Genomic DNA, 23,317 nt, shown 5'->3' with positions numbered 1-23,317 from the left:
TTTGAACTATAGAGTTTTAGCTGGCAACAGCGGATGGCACGGTGAATTGTGTTCACAGATAATGTTCTCTGGAAATATTCCTGAACCCATTTTGTGATTTCCAATACAGAAGCATGCCTGTATGTGATGCAGTGCCGTCTAAGGGCCCGAAGATCACGGGCACCCAGTATGGTTTTCCGGCCTTGATCCTTACGCACAGAGATTCTTCCAGATTCTCTGAATCTTTTGATGATATTATGCACTGTAGATGATGATATGTTCAAACTCTTTGCAATTTTACACTGTCGAACTCCTTTCTGATATTGCTCCACTATTTGTCGGCGCAGAATTAGGGGGATTGGTGATCCTCTTCCCGTCTTTACTTCTGAGAGCCGCTGCCACTCCAAGATGCTCTTTTTATACCCAGTCATGTTAATGACCTATTGCCAGTTGACCTAATGAGTTGCAATTTGGTCCTCCAGCTGTTCCTTTTTTTGTACCTTTAACTTTTCCAGCCTCTCACTGCCCCTGTCCCAACTTTTTTGAGATGTGTTGCTGTCATGAAATTTCAAATGAGCCAATATTTGGCATGAAATTTCAAAATGTCTCACTTTCAACATTTGATATGTTGTCTATGTTCTATTGTGAATACAATATCAGTTTTTGGGATTTGTAAATTATTGCATTCCGTTTTTATTTACAATTTGTACTTTGTCCCAACTTTTTTGGAATCAGGGTTGTAGATAGAGGATATTACACAGTCATGTGAAGATATGAAGTTTATCTTCGAGTGGTGAATGTATACATCACAAATGATTGAAGCAAGCGAAGGATATATTTTTCAACATGAGAAGATAAACTTCATATCTTCGTACCACCATGTAGTGTTCTTTACAATATATGGACACATCCACACACAAAAATATACAAGTTGGTCAAAAGAATTTTCATTTTGAACTGGTTCGCGGGGCAGCACAGTGGTGTAGTGGTTAGCGCTGTAGCCTCACAGCAAGAAGGTCCGTGTTCGAGCCCCGTGGCCAGCGAGGGCCTTTCTGTGCGGAGTTTGCAGGTTCTTCCTGTGTCCGTGTGGGTTTCCTTCGGGTGCTCCGGTTTCCTCCACAGTCCAAAGACATGCGGTTAGGTTAATATGGGACGGCCTTGGGCTGAGGTGCCCTTGAGCGAGGCACCTAACTCCCAACTGCTCCCCAGGCGCTGTTAGCATGGCTGCCCACTGCTCTGAGTATGTGTGTGTGCTCATTGCTCACGTGTGTGTGCATGTGTGTGTTCACTGCTTCAGATGGGTTAAATGCAGAGAGGAAATTTCACACAAGGGCGGCACGGTGGTGTAGTGGTTAGCGCTGTCACCTCACAGCAAGAAGGTCCGGGTTCGAGCCCCGTGGCCGGCGAGGGCCTTTCTGTGTGGAGTTTGCATGTTCTCCCCGTGTCCGTGTGGGTTTCCTCCGGGTGCTCCGGTTTCCCCCACAGTCCAAAGACATGCAGGTTAGGTTAACTGGTGACTCTAAATTGACCGTAGGTGTGAATGTGAGTGTGAATGGTCGTCTGTGTCTATGTGTCAGCCCTGTGATGACCTGGTGACTTGTCCAGGGTGTACCCCGCCTTTCGCCCGTAGTCAGCTGGGATAGGCTCCAGCTTGCCTGCGACCCTGTAGGACAGGATAAAGCAGCTAGAGATAATGAGATGAGATGAGATCTTTTGAAAGTCTGCTGTGGTTTTTGATGTGAAACTTCTGAGGCTTTACAGCTCTTGTTTGGAGATTGGGTAAATGATAGGTCTAATTACAGTAAGTTATATTCTTTGTGAAACCTGAAATGTACAATAACAGTACTAAGGAACTTGTTTTCTGTCACTTATTTATTTTCAATGAACTGTATATGTTGTATATTTACAATGACACCAGGCATCCAAATAACTATTTGACATTAAATAGGGGTTATTGCATTGCATAATAAACCAAGTGAAAAATGTACAAACAGATACATAAGGTCATCACTTGATGGAGATTTGAACTAGAGAAAGATTTGTGAAGCGAAATGAAATTTCCTTCAAAGTATCGCATAAAATATTGCAAAATATAATTGAGGAGGAAAAAATTGGATATTGCATGTCATTGTAGCTTCTGTGAGTTTGAAAACAAGGCTGGTAATTGTATCCATGTGAAAATGTATTGGATTCATATGGAACATTTCATAATGACCAAAACTGGACAAACAATACACTTCGGGATTTTTTGAGAGAGAGAGAGAGAGAGAGAGAGACTTAATATATGGGAATTTTATGACAATTTCATTCTAATGACAATAACAGTACTAAGGAACTTGTTTTCTGTCACTTATTTATTTTCAATGAACTGTATATGCTGTATATTTACAATGACACCAGGCATCCAAATAACTATTTGACATTTATGGCTTCGTCAGGCTGACATGAATTTAAAAAGAAAATACATAAACATCCATTACTTTATTTATCCAGCCTTCATTATGCACTTTGGGTAAAAGTCCATAAAAAAAACAAGTAGCTTAATAAGGTTCATTTGAGCTCCTTCTACAGCACATTGTCCTGATACTGTCAAACACAGCCATATACAGGATGGGATGGAGGCACATGTTCACACAGGCTAATGCTTTTGACACTTGGTATCCAGTACACAAATAATAATTAGACTTTTCTACCATCTTCAGTTTAAAGTGCCATATTTGCAGAATGTGATAAGGTACAAAAGATATGGAGTACAGGACGCAGACTAAACCCACCATCAGAGCCACTTTTTTCTTCTCCAGTGATGTGATATTCTCATTTTTGAAAACCACCCATATGACACCAAAATAGGATGCAAACGTAACCAAAAATGGGACCAAGCAGCCTAGAACAGCCATAAAAACCCTGTAGCTAAACTTTTTAAATTCATCTTCTGGATTTTTAAATAAGGAGCATCGTGTTTTCTTGACACCTGAATAGTAGAGAACCGGAGATGAAATGCCTACCACCAAGATCCACACCAACAAACTGGCGATCTTGGCATGCTTTGGGCGAACGTGATTGCGAGTGAAGAAGGGATGAACGATGGCCAGATATCTATTAACACTGATGCACATGATGAAGTAAATGCTGACATAGAGGTTGCAGGTGAAGAGGAAGCGCTCTAATTTGCAGAGGCCTTGACCAAATAACCATATCCGTCCATTCGAATAGTAGACAATCAGAAGGGGGAGAGTGAGGGCATAAAAGATGTCGCTGATGACCAGGTTGCAGGAGAACACCACTCCCGTGTGCCAGTTCTTCCTCTCCTTAGTCACAAGCAGCCACAATGCCAGTATGTTCCCCACCAGCGCCACACACATCTCCACAGCGTAGATGGGAGGTAACAGGTCCTTTGAAAATGTACCATTACAGCTGCCACTGCTGCTCATGTTCGCATCCATTTTATGGTGTCTCCTGCAACAATAGAAATATAGAAATGTAGCTATCCATGTGGTATCAGCTGACAATCAGAAATGTTCCAGTTACTTCAAATGATATGCCGAGAAAATCTGCAAACAAGTGATGGACTTTATATATTCTGAAAATACTGAAATCATAACACAAAGCCGGACCTGAACAAGCCCAAGCATCATGGTCAGCGTGATTAAATGACCCTCTGAATGGTTTAGCCTCTAAATGGTGCACTCTCAGAAAATACATTTCATTATTGTACCTTTAGGAATACAACAGCTTGTCCCTCTGGCAATATCCTCTAAGGTACTCTTTAAATACTGCTTTTGGTCCTAAAAAGGTACACATATGCCCCTTTTCCACCAAAGCAGTTCCAGGGCTGGTTCGGGGCCAGTGCTTAGTTTGGAACCGGGTTTTCTGTTTCCACTGACAAAGAACTGGCTCTGGGGCCAGAAAAACTGGTTCCAGGCTAGCACCAACTCTCTGCTGGGCCAGAGGAAAGAACCGCTTACGTCAGTGGGGGGACGGAGTTGTTAAGACCAACAACAATAACAAGACCACGAAAGATTGCCATTTTTAAGCGACGAGAAGCCGCAGCTGTACAAACGCGAAGTCATCCATTATTATTATTGTTGTTGTTGCTGCTGCTGCTGCTTCTTCCGTGTTGTTTTTGCTTCGATATTCGCGCTAAGGTTTATGCAAACGCAGCGATGTAACTGACGTATACAGCGACGTAATGACGTGGCTTCTCTTAGCACCGCGAGCTATGGAAAAGCAAACTGGTTCTCAGCTGGCTCGCGAGTTGAACGAGTTGTGAACCAGCACCAGCACTGGCCCCGAACCAGCCCTGGAACTGATTTGGTGGAAAAGAGGCAATAGTTACCTCGAGGTCCAATAACAAGCCTTTGGGGTACATTAGTGTAGATTGTACCTTGGGAGACAGAAATGGACTCTTACTGTACCCTTATTTCTAACAGTGTGACTGCACAGGAATTCACACGAACCACAACTCAAAAATTCAACATAAAGCAATTGGTGATAAAGAGCAATTGACGAATCAGCTGTGTGGATGCAAGCTCTGCCCTCTAACCCTTTATTTTATGTGTTAAATGCACACAACATGACCACTTCATTCATTCATTCATTCATTCATTCATTCATTCTCAATACCATTTATCCATTGCAGGTTGTGAGTGAGCTGGAGCCAGAACTTCGTACAAGGTTCCTGCGAGAACAAATGCGATTATTCACATTATTTGCTCTTTCTATTGTTATTGCGGAGATGACTCTACTTATATGATTGATGATGCTGATGATGCTGAAAATACTAAAATAATGACATTGTTTTAATGTGTTAAATAATCTGGGGTTTCTGACATTATTACTATAAAAAGGAAGAAAGGTACATGCAGGCCCGGCGCCAGGAACAGTTTACTAAGGGGGCAATTAGAAATCGCAAGGGGGCAAATATTTTTTCATATAGTGTGTAGTAGTGATGGCGGTCTGACAACATGTTTCAAACAATTAACTGCGCCAACCACAAAACCATGGCCCCGAAGGTTGCTTTAGTCCGGGAAAATCATGTGGCATATTACCAGGGCAGTTGCGCTTTATCAACCCCCGTGCCCACCTGTTAACCCTCCCCTCCAATTTTCTCACAGACACGCGTTACAACCGGAAAGATGCCAAACATAAAACAACGCACAGAAACCTACAGGCAAGTCCTTTAAATTTAAAATACATACAAATAGCTCCGCGGCATGAAAACAAAACGTCAATGCAAGTCTAAGGTACTTGGCTCGGCGGCCAAAATAATATTTTAAAAAATCAACAGACCCCGCGGCTGCACCAGTAATAGCCTTCCTGACTCGCACCGAGTCAACGCTAACCACTTAATCCGCGATCCCAGTTTAGGCGTGTAGGGGACAAAATAAACACTCTGAAGTGATGAATTTTCACCCCTGCTGCATGGGGGGTGACGTCAACGACACATATTCTTACACTATTTGCGCACAAAGCGGACCATATATGAACACATACACCAACATAAACGGAGATAAACTTAGCCTACAAAGAAAGAAAATGGATTCACAATATTGTGATTGAATTCGTTTAATTCGGAGGGGGAAAGACTACTCCCGCAAACTGACTGCATATTGCAGGATATTGCAGAGACAGTGCACTTGTAAGTGTAGACTACATGTAAAACCCCCGCCAGCGCGACCCCTCCCCTTGTCCTTATCACAGGTCTGTGTGTGCACGGCTGTGTCAGCATTTCACATATACACCTACAATAACTAGTAGTTAGGATTAATACATATGTCTAAAACAGGGTTAATATTAAATTCAGGCTTTTTGAAATAATCCTACCTTAATACAGTTGAATTCTACGATTGCAACGTAAGAATCATAACCAATCAGATTTGTTCTACCGTGCCAGTTTTAGTAGTGATTTATGTGAAATGTATTTTTGTGCAATGCGCAACCACTTAATATTTCGTATTTGAAAATGCAAATTATTAATACGTCTATAATACATTATATTTTCATAAGAAAACAATTAAGTGATCTGAGTCTCCGTTGAGGGGGCGGGGCTGTAGCCACGAGGGGGCGATGCCCCCTTTCGCCCCCCCATGGCGCCGGGCCTGGGTACATGGCTGAAAATTGAAAAATTATCTCAGCATTGTCATGCTCTGCCCCGGACATCCACTTCAGAGATTACGGATGTCTCACGCCAGCGCCGATCTGAATCCGGGACAGGAATTCCTTCTCCCCTGAACTTACTTCCTGGTTTTCACTGCTGCTTATATAAAGGCCATTCTCAGACTCTGTCTTTACCAGAAAGTCTCATTTGCTTCTTGAGCTGTTTCTGTGCCTCTTTTGCTCCTCATGGGGTTTCTCTCTAGCTATTTTCTCTTGTCTGTGGTTTTTGCACTAGCGTTTTACTGATTCTTGTTTTTTTGCACTAAGGGTTATTTCTGGTTCATGGTTTTTGCATTAAGGGTTATTTCTGGTTCATGGTTTTTGCATTAAGGGTTATTTCTGGTTCATGGGTTTTTGTACTAAGGGTTTTTGTCTTTGCCTGTCATGTTTTTGTCAAGTAGTTTTGTTTACCTTTTGCCACACCCTTTCTTCCCTGTATTAAATCATCTTATTTATTGGATTACTGTCTGTTCTGTTTTTGGATCTGAACTTCACCATACTTCCACCAGCCCTAACAAGCATACTGTTGCTGTTCTATGATTGTCGTTGTTAGGATGCACAGAAACACAGATGGGCCACGAGGCCTGCACCAGAGCGACAGAGCTGCCCGTAGCGATGGCACGAACGGCCCGGCTGAGCTGCCATGAAATCTCCGGTTCCGCGAGCTATCATATACTATTCTCCTCTCCTAATGAAGCACCTTGCGCAGTAAAGGAAGATAATGTTGTGCCCCCATTGTGTTGGCATCAGGTCTGGAGGTCCAGAGAGACAAGTGCATACTTGCCAACCCTCCTGATTTCAGCGGGAGGCTCCTGATTTTAGCTTCCGTCTCCTGCCTCCTGATCGTATTTGTTAAAAACTGGATAATCTCCCCATTTGGGGAAATCCCTACTGCCAAGTTAAAAATACTTCCAATTGTGTCCAATCAGAATCGTATGGGAAACACTGCTGATGTCAACTGATTTTTAACCAATCAACGAACAGAACAATAATCACTTCTGGAATGTAGCATTCACCCAGGCTGTCCGACACCTTTTTACAAGCAGTCATTCATCATGGCCACTAAACCAAATACCAAACAGCAAAAATATGAATGCAAGTACCAGGTTGCATGGGAGAATGAATTTCCATGGATGAACAAATGTTCGACCAGCCAGACCAATGCATTTTGCAAGGTAAGTGATTCACTGACCACACAGGTCAAAGTTTAGAAGTCTGTATGTTTACATCCGGGTCTCGCAAATTTTTCAGTTGGAAAATTAACGCTGGGTCGGATGGCCGTAACTGTCGAATTTGAGTGTATTTGAATAGTGTCGTAGTGCTATTTTGAATTTTTGTTTGAAAGTTTTAAGTGAAAGTTTACAAGTGAATTATCTGGAAAGTGATTTTGATAGAGTTGAGGTTTTAAGTGAAAGATTAGTGAGTGTATTTTGGTAGTACTAAAATTTTGCATTCGGGTGAATTTCTTTGTGGAGTATATTTTGATAGTATGGTAGTATTTATAGTGCCACTTTTAAATTCTGTTTGAAAACTTTGTCAAAGTTTGCAAATGAGCAAATTCCTTTGATGCATTCCGATAGGATTTTGATAGGATTTCTAGTGCTTTTTAAAAATTCCGTTGGAAAGTGTTTAGTGAGAGAGATGCATTTTAGTCGTACTAAGACAGCGCAGTATTTATTTGAGTTGTTACTATTTTGGTTAAATCTTATAATATCATTAAAATTAAATTTTAATAGTTCTGTGTATTTTTACATGAGCTTACAGAAGGAAAACACATTTGATGCAATCCAATAATACTTTCTTTCACTGACTATATTTTAAGAAATTATAAACGTTCTTCTAAAGTATCACTTGTTGTTTTCTGTGGGTCTCTGTATGTATACAATATTCAGGCATGAGATTTTTCAGCTAAAAATCTGATTTAAGACTTCCCTTTCATTGTTATATTAAAATTCAAGACGAGTATTATTTCAGATTTTTCACTCTGAGCTCTCTCATGACATGAATCCCATAACCTATAGTAATTGATAGAACAATATCAACAACTCAAACACTTTTAATTATATAAACTTCAAATGGTTTTCAATTATTGGGATCCACTGTTTTTATCGTTTCAACCGCGCATCATACCCTCGTCCAATTGAAAATGTTGTTCATGCACTTTTCTCCCCCATGAGAATTTTGAAGAGTTGGCAAGTATGCAAGTGGTGCACAAAAGTGCCACAGACCTGAAAAGTATGGAAGTTGCCCTGTAGTGACAACTGACGCCATCCTTTGGCCATTTGAGTGGGTCTTCCGCATGTCATCTGGTGGTGTGCCATTGACCCTGTTGGGTTCATCTGCCACATTGCACCGAAAAGCACCCTGCTGCCAGCACCTTATTGGTGATGTACTATTGAACCCATAGCTGGAACCCAGGCATGTGCTACCACTGGGTCAGAGCAGACCTGGGAGCACTGGTGATTAAGGGGTAATTCCACTTGCCCCAATATTCAAGTCCGATTGCAGTTTAAAGTCATCCATATTACATGATACTAATGTGCGATCATGAGTCTCATTACTCCAGTGCAAACAAACAAAATGCAATGTTCATACGTTCAACGTTCAAATAGTCTCATCTCATTATCTCTAGCCGCTTTATCCTTCTACAGGGTCGCAGGCAAGCTGGAGCCTATCCCAGCTGACTACGGGCGAAAGACGGGGTACACCCTGGACAAGTTGCCAGGTCATCACAGGGCTGACACATAGACACAGACAACCATTCACACTCACACCTACGGTCAATTTAGAGTCACCAGTTAACCTAACCTGCATGTCTTTGGACTGTGGGGGAAACTGGAGCACCCGGAGGAAACCCACGCGGACACGGAGAGAACATGCAAACTCCGCACAGAAAGGCCCTCGCCGGCCACGGGGCTCGAACCCGGACCTTCTTGCTGTGAGGCAACAGCGCTAACCACTACACCACCGTGCCGCCCCTACGTTCAAATAGTGTTTTGCTAATAAACTACAATTAAGAAAAGCACTTAACTTTCACATCCTTCCCAGAACCCTCTACACTAGTATCAAGTCACCATTTTCAATGCTGTCAATATTCCATTCTGTTCCATTTGATTAACAATCCGCAACAATGCAATGACATCCAAGGCCACAGATCATAAATTGTAATATGAAACTGAAGTCTTTTGTCAAAGTAGTTATTTTAAATTCTTTTGACCGTCTATTCTGTTTTCATATGGTTATTCCATTGTAATGGACCAGAACCGGCCTTATGCGTGGCCATGAAGGAAAGAAAACCTCAGTCATACGGTGTTCAAAATTGTGTGCTTTTAGTTCATGGAAATTTTCTTGTAAAGGCTCAGTATTCAGCTCGCTGAGCATGCACAAAGAGCACTATCTCATAAGTAAACTTATAATACATGGGGCCAAATTACTCAATTCTGATTGGTCAATCAAGGAGGACTTTTTTCCTTAACACGGGGCTGTATTTCTGAAATGCTATTGGCTACTTCATTGCTTGGTTACAATTACAAAAATTAGCAAATTTTGTCAACAAAATGGCTGACTCAGCAATGCTGTGTTTCGTGTTGCTGTGCCACGATGAAAGACGCTTTAGAAACTGATTCAAACATGCAAGATAGTCTTGCGCCCTGATTGGTTCAGAAAACGTGAATGACAAATGTTGTGAACTTGAATGGCTTCTGAATTTGGCCCTATATATTATAAACAAGTAATTGTATGGCTCCTCGTAAAATTAAGGATCAATTTCACTCATGATTTCAAAAGTTTTGAAATTGCCCTCATCGCTTTGACTCGGGCAATTTTCAAAACTTCGAAATCACTCGTGAAATTAATCCTTAATTTTACTCGGCCCCATACGATTACCTATACAAATACAATGAATTGGATTCTGGGAAGGGTGAGCCATCAGTGCACATGTAGAGGCTTGAAACTGAAGGGAGTTCATGCTTAGAATTTTCTGCATTCAGTATTATGGACCTTATTGTATGACATCCTGAATTTGGTGTTACATTTGTCATTTAAATGTATTAACATTAATGTATTAACATATCAATGAAAAAATACCTGCTGTTTGAGAACACTTGCAAGAATATTGTAGGAGAAAGGAATTGGCCCGGTTGCAATCTTTAGTGAATGAGCATTCAGATTAAATATAGTATAATATACAGTGGTGCTTGAAAGTTTGTGAACCCTTTAGAATTTTCTATATTTCTGCATAAATATGACCTAGAACACAAGTCCTAAAAGTAGATAAAGAGAACCCAGTTAAACAAATGAGACAAAAATATTATACTTGGTAATTTATTTATTGAGGAAAATGATCCAATATTACATATGTGGCAAAAGTATGTGAACTTCTAGGATTAGCAGTTAATTTGAAGGTGAAATTAGTCAAGTGTTTTCAATCGATAGGATAACAATCAGGTGTGAGTGGACACCCTGTTTTATTTAAAGAACAGGGATCTATCAAAGTCTGATCTTCACAACAAGTTTGTGGAAGTGTATCATAGCACGAACAAGAGATTTCTGAGGACCTCAGAAAAAGCGTTGTTGATGCTCATCAGGCTGGAAAAGGTTACAAAACCATCTCTAAAGAGTTTGGATTCCACCAATCCACAGTCAGACAGATTGTGTACAAATGGAAGAAATTCAAGACCATTGTTAACCTCCCTAGGAGTGGTTGACCAACAAAGATCACTCCAAGAGCAAGGCGTGTAATAGTCAGCGAGGTCACAAAGGACCCCAGGGTAACTTCTAAGCAACTGAAGGCCTCTCTCACATTGGCTAATGTTCATGAGTCCACCATCAGGAGAACACTGAACAACAATGGTGTGCATGGCAGGGTTGCAAGGAGAAAGCCACTGCTCTCCAAAAAGAACATTGCTGCTTGCTTGTCTGCAGTTTGCTAAAGATCATATGGACAAGCCAGAAGGCTATTGGAAAAATGTTTTGTAGACAGATGAGACCAAAATAGAACTTTTTTGGTTTAAATGAGAAGCATTATGTTTGGAAGAAGGAAACCACTGCATTCCAGCAGAGGGACCTTATCCCATCTGTGAAACATACCACCAGCATCATGGTTTGGGCCTGTTTTGCTGCATCTGGGCCAGGACGGCTTGCCATCATTGATGGAACAATGAATTCTGAATTATACCAGCGAATTCTAAAGGAAAATGTCAGGACATCTGTCCATGAACTGAATCTCGAAGGTGGAACATGCAGCAAGACAAGGACCCTAAACACAAGTCGTTCTACCAAAGAATGGTTAAAGAAGAATAAAGTTAAATGTTTTGGAATGGCCAAGTCAAAGTCCTGACCTTAATCCAATTGAAATGTTGTGGAAGGACCTGAAGCGAGCAGTTCATGTGAGGAAACCCACCAACATCCCAGAGTTGAAGCTGTTCTGTATGGAGGAACGGGCTAAAATTCCTCCAAGCCGGTGTGCAGGACTGATCAACAGTTACTGGAAACATTTAGTTGCAGTTATTGCTGCACAAGGGGGTCACACTAGATACTGAAAGCAAAGGTTCACATACTTTTGCCACTCACAGATATGTAATATTGGATCATTTTCCTCAATAAATAAATGACCAAGTATATTTTCATTTGTTTAACTGGGTTCTCTTTATCTACTTTTAGGACTTGTGTGAAAATCTGATGTTTTAGGTCATTTATGCAGAAATATAGAAAATTCTAAAGGGTTCACAAAATTTCAAGCACCACTGTAATATAACATATATTAGTGTATAGTAAAGCAGATTGTCCATCTCTGTCTGTTTGCAGACTCACACTGGTTGGTGTTTGTCTATAAATCTGTTCTTGGGCTAGTTCCTCTCTTTGTACTTGCGTCTAAAACAAAAGCGACATGGCCTGCGCTCTAATACCACGTTACAGATGTTGGTCCCTGGAGTGAGAACAGACTTCGGAAAAAAGGCTTTTAAATATGCTACTCACTCATCCTGGAACAACTTACAAAGGGACTTGAAATTATCAAAGCTGATGACCCTGGGTGAATTTAAATCCATTTTAAGACAGAGAAAATACCTTCCTTGTACAATGCTTGCTTTTAAAATTCTGTTTTTTTAATTGAATTCTTAACTTTGAGCTTTTATTGCATTTTAACTGAATATTTTATCTGTCATGTTCAGAGGTGGACAGTAATGAAGTACATTTACTTGAGTACTGTACTTAAGTACACTTTGAGTATCTGTACTTCAATAGTTTTTTTTTTTTTGGTAACTTATGACTAACTTCACTACATTTGAAAGACAAATATTGTACTTTTTACTCCACTACATTTCTATCAAGGTCCTCGTTACTGTGAAGCAGCTTTGAAAGTGGATGGTTCTTTTCTTTTCTAAAACGTGATGGTTTTTTTTTTTCACAGGTGACCGAGTCCATCAGTAATCACGAGGGTCATGTCCATAGACTGTATAAAATCAAGCTCAATGACTCCTCAACAGCTTTATTTGAACATGATCAGTTGATGGCAGAATGGAAGGAGGTGGTTCTTCTGGAGAATGCACGCACTCATGGCTATACCTAGAACCATGTTTCAGTTTTTTGCAAGGAATAAAGATTCGTTTCATTTTAAGTGTTTGCTTTGTTTGCCGAAAACGAACCACATCACAGCCTACAAAAACTTGCCGTCCAACCTGCGGAGGCATATTGAGGTCTGTAAACATTTTATTCCAAGAGAGAACTTGCAATGAAGTTGTCTGTGCTTTTAGAGCTAGCTTTAATGTTGCAATAGCTATGCAGTCTGGTTAGTCAAATGATTTTCTATGGATTTGCCCACCAAGTTGCCGTAGCCTTGTCCATGGTTAACATTAGCACATAACTAACGGTGTCCAACTTAACTAGCTAGCATGTAAAAACGGAGTTATGCTAACATGAATAACATTAAAGTCCTTTCAGAAATTTTTTTGCGTAATCTTGCCAAATAAACAAAATGTAGAAGTCTTGCTTTTCTAGTAGCATTAGCTACCCAATATGATTTTGAGTTTGAAAAGTTTAGCATGTCAGGTGGCGCTTCACTGATTAGCTTAACATGTTTAACTGGCACAGCATGTGTTCATTTTGTGAATTCACAAAATCCAGTTGGTTGCTTCAGAGGCATTAGGTTTTGTAAGCATTGTAGCAATAATGCAGCAATGTGTTGACAGAAAATGTACTTTTAATACTTAAGTATTTTTAAAAGCAAGTACTTCAGTACTTAAGTAAAAATTTGACTGGACAACTTTCACTTGTATCGAAGTAACATTGACCGATCACGGAATCCAGGGACACATGTCGGCCGAAACGAATGTGAGAAAATCGCAAAAGAAGCATTTTTTTTTCAAAATTTGTGATTTTCGTTTTTTTCCATAATGTGCAAGTTGAGATCTTGAAGAATGCAATCAGTATTTCAGATAATAGATTGTTTTGCTGGAAAAGCATACATTTTTTGTTGCAAATTGTCTCGTTTTTGTCAGGACTGTAGCCTGCTGGGGTGTGTGGGTAAATTACCATATGGGCCATTCACGTGACGATTTAAGTCTCTTTTTTTTTTTTTCGCCAATCAGCTGTATGATACGAGCTGAGCTCGTGGCTACTTAAGCTGCATACAGGCATGTAATTTCACTATTGAATGAATATAGAGCAAGCTAAACAGATCGCAGAGGAGCTGAAACACCACGAAGCAAACAGACGCACAGTAGTTACATCGGAGATGACCATTTCTAGCAAAAAAACCCCAACCAAAAGGAAGTGTTCTAGGACTATATATTCCATCAGAGGCATTGATGTGTGCAAGGCAACGTTTCTCTTTCTGATGGGGTAAGTTTATTAATCTAAGGTTGTGTGGTTATTTTTGCATGTAACGGAGAGTGTTGTGGTTTGGTTACATGAAACTAGCATTGTGTTAGTTGTGTCATCATCGTGCTATCTTTCTTTCTTATGGTGTGAGTAATTTTTCAACCACAAAACGTTAAAGTATACTTTAGGACTTATTTTTGTACTTCATAATTGTGTTGGGCATACTTTGCATGGAAGGAAAATTGATGTGGTGATCTTTGTTTACATGAAAGTAGCATCGTGCTAGCTTGTAGGGGGTAGGGCTTTCCTTAATGTCATGCAAATGAGCACCATTATGTGCCCTCCCTGCACCCAGAGTAACTGAGAAGGAAAACTTTGACGGCGATTTTCTTCCTTCCCTGTTTTAAGAGGTATGCACTTTCAAAAGGCCACACATTCTTCAAATATTGTCAGATATCCACATGGAAGGCATCATTGGAAAGCTTAGAAACTGTACTTTCTGAATCTGTCAATAACTGAAAATGCCCCCTGGCCAACATGTGTCCCTGGATTTCGTGATCGGTCACCGTGTACTTTGACTTAAGTCATGAAGTTGGGTCCTTTGTCCGTCTCTGGTAATGTTACACCAGGCGTTTTGTTTGTATTATTATTATTATTATTATTATTATTATATCCCTGTGATGACCTGCCGACTTGTCCAGGGTGTACCCCGCCTTTCACCTGTAGTCAGCTGGGATGGACTTCAGCTTGCCTGCGACCCTGTAGAACAGGATAAAGCAGCTAGAGATAATGAGATGAGATGAAGTTGACACTTCTACTAAAAAACAAACACAAAAGTAAACCTGACCTGCTGTGCTGTCCCTTCAGTAGTCAGGCTCCTTTTTTTTCTTCTTTTTAAGGGAAACCATTACACATTGCTTGAAGTGAAATACCTCAGGAGCTAAACTGTAGAAATATTAACAAGATCCAAAGAGTAGCAAAATTGTAGGCTTCTTAGTAGCTAAATTACTCTAACAATACCAAATGTCTAACCAGTCACGCATTAGAGGCTGATATCTCTGTTCGGATCCCTCTGTCCACATAACTCTCAGGGTTGCCAAGTCTGTTGGAATTCATCTTGTCTGATAAAACCAGTGGTTGGTTTCCCAAAAGGCTCTTAAAGCTAAGAGCATCTTAACTAGGAAAGAGTGTTAATTGGGCTGCTTGCTCTACCATTTAATGATCTTTGTGCTACGATGCTTTTGGGAAGCTTGGCAAAGACCAGTTGTAGACCTAATGTATTTTTTTTGGGGGGTCACCAAAAGCCAGTCACAAACCTATACGATCTGCCTGCAAATAAACATGGAACTATATATTTTTTCCTTTGTAACCTGTTTAATGGTTACATATTTACCTTGGCCGAGATGGAGTCTACCAGGGGGCGAGGTATTTTCAGTGGGGTTTGTTTTGTGTTAATGATGTTACGAGAAAATGGCTGGACCAATCTTCATGAAACTTTCAGGATAGACGGGTATTGGTCTCACATAGAATCTCCAACATTTTAGGGGTCATCCGGTCAAGGTCTTTGTGGCTACTGCTTCATATAGAGGCGGTAGCCACTATGTCATCATGCTGTAAGAGTGTAACAATCGTGCAGTATAGTGTGTTCTGATTGGCTGAGAGCAGTAAGCAGTACAGTGTGTTCTGATTGGCTGAGAGCAGCAGAGAATCAGAACCAAAATCGTTTTATCACGATATCTTCCTTCATATTCATCATAAGTGCCACTTGGCGAGGTTTGTTTTGCCTGGCAACACTTGTATTACATGTTTTGACATTCATTCATCTTCAGTAATGCCTTGTGTTTTCATCAGTGTCCGATTAGATTTGGAGCTTATCACACCATACAGTATGGTGAATATGGAACTACACACACATGTAGCCAATCCACCTACTTGCATCTTTTTTGAAGTTGTGAGAAAACCCTGGAAAGTGAACCTGGAGGAACCTACACAGACACTGAGAGAACATTGAAAACATCACAATGTCAGGTTACTTGAACCACGGACCCTAAAGCTACGAGGCAGCAGCACTAGCTACTGCGTCCAATATGAGGTTGCATATTATCCTAAACCTGTTCCCCTGTGCACAAAGCGAGCTCCATGAAGACATGGTGTGTTAAGGTTGGAGTACAAGAACTCGTGTCCTGCATAGACCCCTGACCTCAACCCCACTGAACGTCTTTGGGATGAACTGGAATACCGATTGCACCCCAGACCTCACCGAACATCAGTGCCCGAGTTCACTCAAAATGAACACACATTCACACAGCCATGCCCTAAAATCAAGTGAAAAGCCTTCCCAGAAGTGTGGCGCTTATTATAACAGAAAAGAGTAACTAAATGGGGTTGGGCTGTTCAACAAGAACATATGGGTGTGATGGTCAGGTGTCCATAAACTTTTGGCCATCTATTGTATTGGTTATATGCAATATCTATGAGAATGGGCAGACTAATTCACTGATGCACTATAATGCTCTTGTACACAGCAGGTTATATCCATTCCCTTATGTTTACTGATATAATCTTTCAACTGATGATTTATTACTAACTGATATTACTTTTATTATATCCACAGCACATACGCATACACATAAGATAAAAGTGGTTACTGAAGATGAATATCAACCTCCATCCCACAGATGAAAATGTAAAAGAAAGAATCTATATCATTTCAAGATCCCAAGAGGGTGAGATGACTACTGACCTGGCAACACTGAAGTCTGTAGTGCTCTAAGGTCTGCTTACACACACAGGAAGAATGGAATGTGTGGCAGTTAAACAGAAGTCCTGTCCCAACAACTAGAACACTCACATTCATCAAACATAAGATCTTTCTTCCCATCTCTTCCCAGTCCTATCCATTTCATCCCAATTAGTCTTTGTTGGAATTAGTCTTTGTTGATGATCTTAAAGGTTACTCAACAAACCAATCATAAATACAAAAACACTCCATAAACCCAGCACGACAGCACTCCACACTCCAAATTAAGAGCAAGCATTTAAATATCATTGGCTGGCGTTGAGTGGTATATCAGATATATTCCATTCGGCTAGTATGATATTGAACGAGTCAAATTAGATTTCTTTGTTTGCTGTCTCTAGGCTGAGAAGAGTTTAGAGCTGGCTCACTCATTGGCTAGGACTTCACTGCTGGGACAGAAGGCTATGGCAGTGTATGTTTATGTAGGAAGTGACAGATGAATTAAAGGGGTACCAAATATAATATATACAGTTGCTGATGTGACAAAGTAACGTATTCTTAAGTATTCTATCAAATTTATATACTAGAAAACAACGAAATATCTTGGTAATTGTAAATATAATACTTTATATGCTAAACCGCACAAGAGTCGCCATTTTTAAAAGACCGTGACGTCAGCGCTACCCACTGCACTAGCAGAACTCTCCGAAATAGAGGAGATAAGCGTGTAATTATGGCGTCGGGCACATCAAGTGAAAGCGACAGCTCTGTCGAATCATACGAAGAGATCCCGCAAGACACACTGCAAGCAGGCTATGGCTTAGAAGGGTACCAGTTTGAACCTAGGAGAGGTACTCTCGACTCCGGTGATGAAATAAGAGAAGAAAGCTCAGATGACAGTGAGGATGAGACCAGGCCCGGCGCCAGGAACAGTTTACTAAGGGGCAATTAGAAATCACAAGGGGGCAAATATTTTTCATATAGTGTGTAGTAGTGATGGCGGTCTGACAACGTGTTTCAAACAATTAACTGCGCCAACCACAAAACCACGGCCCCGAAGGTTGCTTTAGTACAGGAAAATCATGTGACATATTACCAGGGCAGTTGCGCTTTATCAACACCCGTGCCCACCTGTTAACCCTCCCCTCCAATTTTCTCACAGACACGCGTTACAACCGGAAAGATGCCAAACATAAAACAACACACACAAACCTAGAGGCAAGTCCTTTAAATTTAAAATACATACAAATAGCTCCGCGGCATGAAAACAAAACGTCAATGCAAGTCTAAGGTACTTGGCTCGGCGGCCAAAATCATAATTAAAAAAAATCAACAGTTCCTGCGGCTGCACCAGTAATAGCCTTCCTGACTCGCACCGAGTCAACGCTAACCACTTAATCCGCGATCCCAGTTTAGGCGTGTAGGGGACAAAACACTCTGAAGTGATGAATTTTCACCCCCGCTGCATGGGGGGGTGACATCAACGACACATATTCTTACGCTATTTGCGCACAAAGCGGACCATATATGAACACATACACCAACATAAACGGAGATAAACTTAGCCTACAAAGAAAGAAAATGGATTCACAATATTGTGATTGAATTCGTTTAATTTGGTGGGGGAAAGACTACTCCCGTAAACTGACTGCATATTGCAGAGACAGTGCACTTGTAAGTGTAGACTACATGTAAAACCCCTGCCCGCACGACCCCTCCCCTTGTCCTTATCACAGGTCTGTGTGTGCGCGGCTGTGTCAGCATTTCACACATACACCCACAATAACAATTAAGAAAACAATTAAGTGATCTGAGTCTCCGTTGAGGGGGTGGGGCTGTAGCCACGAGGGGGCGACGCCCCCTTTCACCCCCCCACGGTGCCGGGCCTGGATGAGACTGATGCTGACCATGGGCATGGCGAGCGTGGGGCAGAGCGTCTGCGTGCAGGTGACACGGCGTGGTGCTCGTGTGGAAAATGTAACGTGGAGTTGCTCACGAGTCCAGCAGAATTTATTTGCTGCAATGAGATAGGCGCCACCCGTGGACTTGCGAAATCGTCGCAAGCGGCAGAAACAGGTATTTCACACGTGCTATTCCCAACCTCAATGAGCCAACGAAACTGGGCACATACATACGTCATGAGTGTTACGCAGAGAAAATGAACGTGCATTCTGATTGGATAAAATTAATATCATGGCGGGCTGTTCAAACTGCGGAAATAGTTTGCTCGAGCTACTTTCAAAACACTATAACTTTCCAACCTTAGAACAAAAAACTTTTGTAAGTCTTGAATAAGGTTCGTTAATGTGTGTTTTATTGTTATATTTACTCTATATATTGCCCTCTGTTCCCCTTTAACCAATCAGATTTTGATTTAGACTGCACATTTTGTCTTGGGGAAGACGAGAGGAGGCGGTGTCTGCGTGTACATCAACAACAGATGGTGTGGGAATGTGCAGGTAGTTGAAAAGCATTGCTCTGCGGACATTGAACCGTTAATGGTGAAGTCCATACCTTTTTATTTACCTAGGGAGTTCAGTGCTGTGTTTCTGCTGGCTGTTTACATTCCACTTCAGGCGGATCACGTGACCGTGCTGGGGACACTGCATGACATCAGCATACAGGAGACAGTGTATCCAGATGCTGTGTTCATTGTGGCCAGTGATTTTAACCACTGCAACCTCAGGAATGTCCTCCCCCAGTACCATCAACATGTGCGCTTCCCAACAAGAGAGAATACTGTAACGTTCTTGATCAGGTGTACAGCAACGTGAAGGACACCGAAGGCTGTGCCCCAGCCACACTTTGGACAGTCAGACCACATTTCAGTGTTCCTCTATCCATCCTACAGACAGCTCCTCAAGCGAGCCCCCCCCCAGGAAGTAAAACTATTAAAGTCTGGACTGGGGAATCAGATCTGGTGCCTCGGGACTGGTTTGATAGCACAGACTGGGATGTGTTTAAAACTGCTGCTATGAGGGAGGACACTGCAGCTGTAACTGGCTTTATCAGCACATGCACTGAAAGCATTATTCCAACAAAATGCTGTAGGACCTACCCCAATGACAAACCCTGGATCAGTGGGGAAGTGCGGTCCCTGCTATGTGCTTACATCACTGCGTTTACCTCAGGTGATGCTGAAGAATATAAAAAAGCCAGATACAACCTGTGCAGCTCCATCACACGGGCCAAGAGGCACTATAGGCTGAAACTGGAGGGACACTACACCGCTGCAGGTTCCCAGTGCATGTGGCAAGGGCTGCAACACATCACTGAGTACAGGCAGAAAAATCTGGCGGCCATAACTGACAAAAGCACACTCCCAAGATGAACTGAACCAATTCTATGCTTGCTTCGACACCCTTAATTCCAACACTAGGATTCTGATTGTGCAGAGCAAGCTGGGGACACCGTTCTGTGTCCTCAGCAGAGGTGAGCACAGCTCTAAGGAGGACGAACCCACAGAAGGCAGCTGGCCCAGATAACATCCCAGGGCAAGTACTCGGGGCTTGCTCATCTGAGCTGACTGATGTGTTTACGGACATCTTTAATCTGTCCCTTGCTCAGGCCTTGGTGCCCATCCCCAAGAAAAACACAGTGACCTGCTTAAACGACTATCGCCCCATTGCACTCACTTCAACTGTAATGAAGTGCTTTGAAAAGATAGTCATGACGTACATAAAAATGACTATACCACTCACCTTGGACCCCTTACAGTTTGCATATAGACAGAACCGGTCCACTGATGATGCTGTTAACACTGCCATCCATACAGCCCTCACTCACTTAGAGAACAAGGACACCTATGTTAGAATGCTATTCATCGACTGCAGCTTGGCATTTAACACAGTCATACCACACAGACTGTATGAAAAACTCCTCACCCTTGCAGTGTCACCTTCCCTCTGCAACTGGGCACTGAACTTTCCGTCAACCAGACCCCAGTAGATCAGAGTAGGAAACCGGACATCAGGCATCAGAACTGTGAGCACAGGGACCCCCCCCCCCCCAGGGTTGTGTACTGAGCCCTCTGCTGTACACTCTCTTCACCTATGACTGTGTGGCCTCTGAGTCCAATACCAGCATTATAAAGTTTGTGGACGACACCACAGTCATTGGACTGATCACTGGTGGAGAGGAGACAGCATATAAGAGAGAGGTGACAGGACTGGGGGCCTGGTGCCAGGAAAATAATCTGTCCTTAAATACTGATAAGACCAAAGAGATGATTTTTTTTTAAAGACTTTTTTTGGGCTTTCTTTCACCTTCACTGGATAGGACAGTGCAGAGACAGGAAATGAGCGGGAGAGAGAGACGGGGAGGGACCGGGAAACGACCCCAGGTCGGAACCGAACCTGGGTCCCCGGACCCACAGCACGGCGCCCCATCCACCCGAGCCACGACGCCCCCAAAGAGATGATTATTGATCCTAGGAGGAGGAGGAAGGAGCAGCACACCCCAATATACATTGGGGAGACAGAGGTGGAGAGAGTAAGAACTTTTAAGTTCCTCAGCATTCACATCAGTGAGGACCTCACCTGGTCTCACAACACTCAGCAGCTTCTGAAGAAGTCACAGCAGAGACTGTATTTCTTGAGAAGGCTGAGGAAGTTTGGACTGCCAACCAAAATCCTCAGCAACTTCTACAGATGCACAGTCAAGAATGTCCTCACCAACTTAATCATAGTGTGGTATGGAAACTGCACTGCTCAGGATAGGAAGGTCTCCCCAGCGGGTGATAAAGACTGCCCAGGGAATGTGAACTTGCTGCCGAATAAAGTTGACGAGCTTTCCGCTCTGAACAACCAGCGGATTTACCGGGAGAGCAGCTTATTTATCTTTACGGAGACATGGCTAACACACCTTGTACCGGATGCTAACGTGGACCTGCGGGGATTCACTGCTGTGAGAGCCGACAGAGACACTAACACATGCGGGAAAAGCAAAGGTGGGGGACTCATCATTTATGTGAACAATTGCTGGTGTAACCCGGGACATATCTCCGTAAAGACAGTTTTATGTTGCCCGGACTTGGAGCTGCTAGCCGTTAGCCTGCGGCCATATTATCTGCCGAGGGAGTTCAGTCACGTGATCACCATCTATGTTTACATCCCTCTGAGGGCAGATGCAGCCGCTGCGTGTGAGGAGATTCACTCTGTCACAGCAAGGCTGCAGACACAGCACCCTGAGGCATTTATCATAATTTCTGGGGACTTTTATCACACTACTTTGGACTCTACTTCGGCTGCTTTTTACCAGGCTGTGGATTGTCCAACAAGGAACAACAGGACAATTGACTTGCTGTATGCTAATGTGAGGGATGCATACAGAGTCACACCCCTCCCCCCAGGCTCGGCGCAATGGGCGGGCCTTTGGGGGCCGGGCCTGCCCATTTAGGCACGTGGGCCCACCCTAGTGTGGGCCCGCCCTCCCTGTCATAGGCTAGGGCCAACAGCTTAACAATATTTAAAATAAATAAATAAATAAATCGCAGGCTACTACAATTAAAAGCTTCTTTTTTTAAAAGGGCATAATATTAAAGAAAAAGTCCTTAATTTAAAATGTGTTAAGACTATTTGTAATCATCTGATTGGTTATTTCGTAATGATCCGGGTTAAACGGAAATGGTTTGGTTAAACGGAAATGGAAACACGCTCTGACTTTTGGCGCAAGCACTGCTCTCTGCGAGAACTCCTTTTCCACTCTGAAGAACGTTTTCACCGACCACAGACAAAGCATGCTGCACACATGCAAGGCCAATTTGATCAAATTGGCATTTGAGAAGGACTTAACAAAAAAGTTCAGGGAGGAGTGGAGTGACGCTGTCTTGCGAAGTTTCCACGCAGCTGCACATCGTCGCCTACCGCTTTACTGAGGGTGAGCTTGAATTTTTAATCACTACATAATAGTTATACTTGAGTTGTTGATTATAGTAAGTCTACTGTATGGGCTACAAAATAGTTATACATGACGCACTGTTTTCTTAACGTTTCGGCCTGCGCCCATCTCGTCAGCCCTGCGCTGTCATGCACTTGGCGTTTGATTTGCAAACTAAGCACTGGAGGTAAGAAACTGGTTTTGACATTTCAGTTAACCTACAAAACACATCTGTATTAAAGATTAATGTTGTCATGCTTCACAAAACTAGATTTGAGACATAACTTTTAATGCGCATGGTTTCACTTAGAAGGGATTCAGTGACTGCAGTTAGGCTTTGTGCAGGCAGGATGAGTGTGGCACGGGGGTATGAGTGTGATGTAATCTTCTGTTGCGCACTCTTAATTGTAAATATCAATCTTAATTTGCTGTCAACATTGATCACAATCATCCGTTTGCGCATACAGTGTTGGGTATTCGGAACGAGTTTACAACATGACTCGTGCGCAAACGGAATACTGCCAATATTCCGTATGAAACAGAATATTCCCTGCAAATGTGCTCAGTGACGGACAATACTGTATATAGCAGCGGAACAGGGTGTCTGAAGAGCTCAAAATACACCATTTTAGAGTGGGTTTTTTTTTTTTCAAAAATTTCTTCCGGGGGAGCATGCCCCCGGCCCCCCCTAGTAAAATTGGGTTCGCTGATGTGTGCCCACCCCCAGCCAGTGCTATGCCCGGCTAC

At 42.3% G+C, this 23,317-nt stretch overlaps 1 protein-coding gene across 2 annotated transcripts in view; it reads right to left on the bottom strand.

The window, feature by feature from the left end:
* Positions 1 to 2,029: 2,029 nt before the first annotated feature.
* The window catches only part of p2ry11 (purinergic receptor P2Y11), a 60,302-nt gene continuing 39,014 nt past the window's right edge, over positions 2,030 to 23,317 (bottom strand). Inside the window, exons 1-2 of one of the 2 annotated variants that reach the window (XM_060941997.1) lie at positions 14,801 to 14,979; positions 2,030 to 3,435 (exon numbers count right to left, since the gene is read on the bottom strand). In XM_060941997.1, the coding sequence (XP_060797980.1) occupies positions 2,520 to 3,422 (903 nt within the window). In that variant the 5' untranslated portion in view covers positions 3,423 to 3,435; positions 14,801 to 14,979 and the 3' untranslated portion in view covers positions 2,030 to 2,519. Of the gene's footprint in view, positions 3,436 to 14,800; positions 14,980 to 23,317 lie in introns of those variants that run through there. The other variant, XM_060941998.1, reaches the window with a different exon arrangement.

The sequence above is a fragment of the Neoarius graeffei genome, chromosome 16 (assembly GCF_027579695.1).
Source record: "Neoarius graeffei isolate fNeoGra1 chromosome 16, fNeoGra1.pri, whole genome shotgun sequence".
NCBI classification, from domain to species: Eukaryota; Metazoa; Chordata; class Actinopteri; order Siluriformes; family Ariidae; genus Neoarius; species Neoarius graeffei.
Note: the sequence above shows the minus strand (reverse complement) of the source record. Positions and strands in the feature narration are given on the sequence as shown.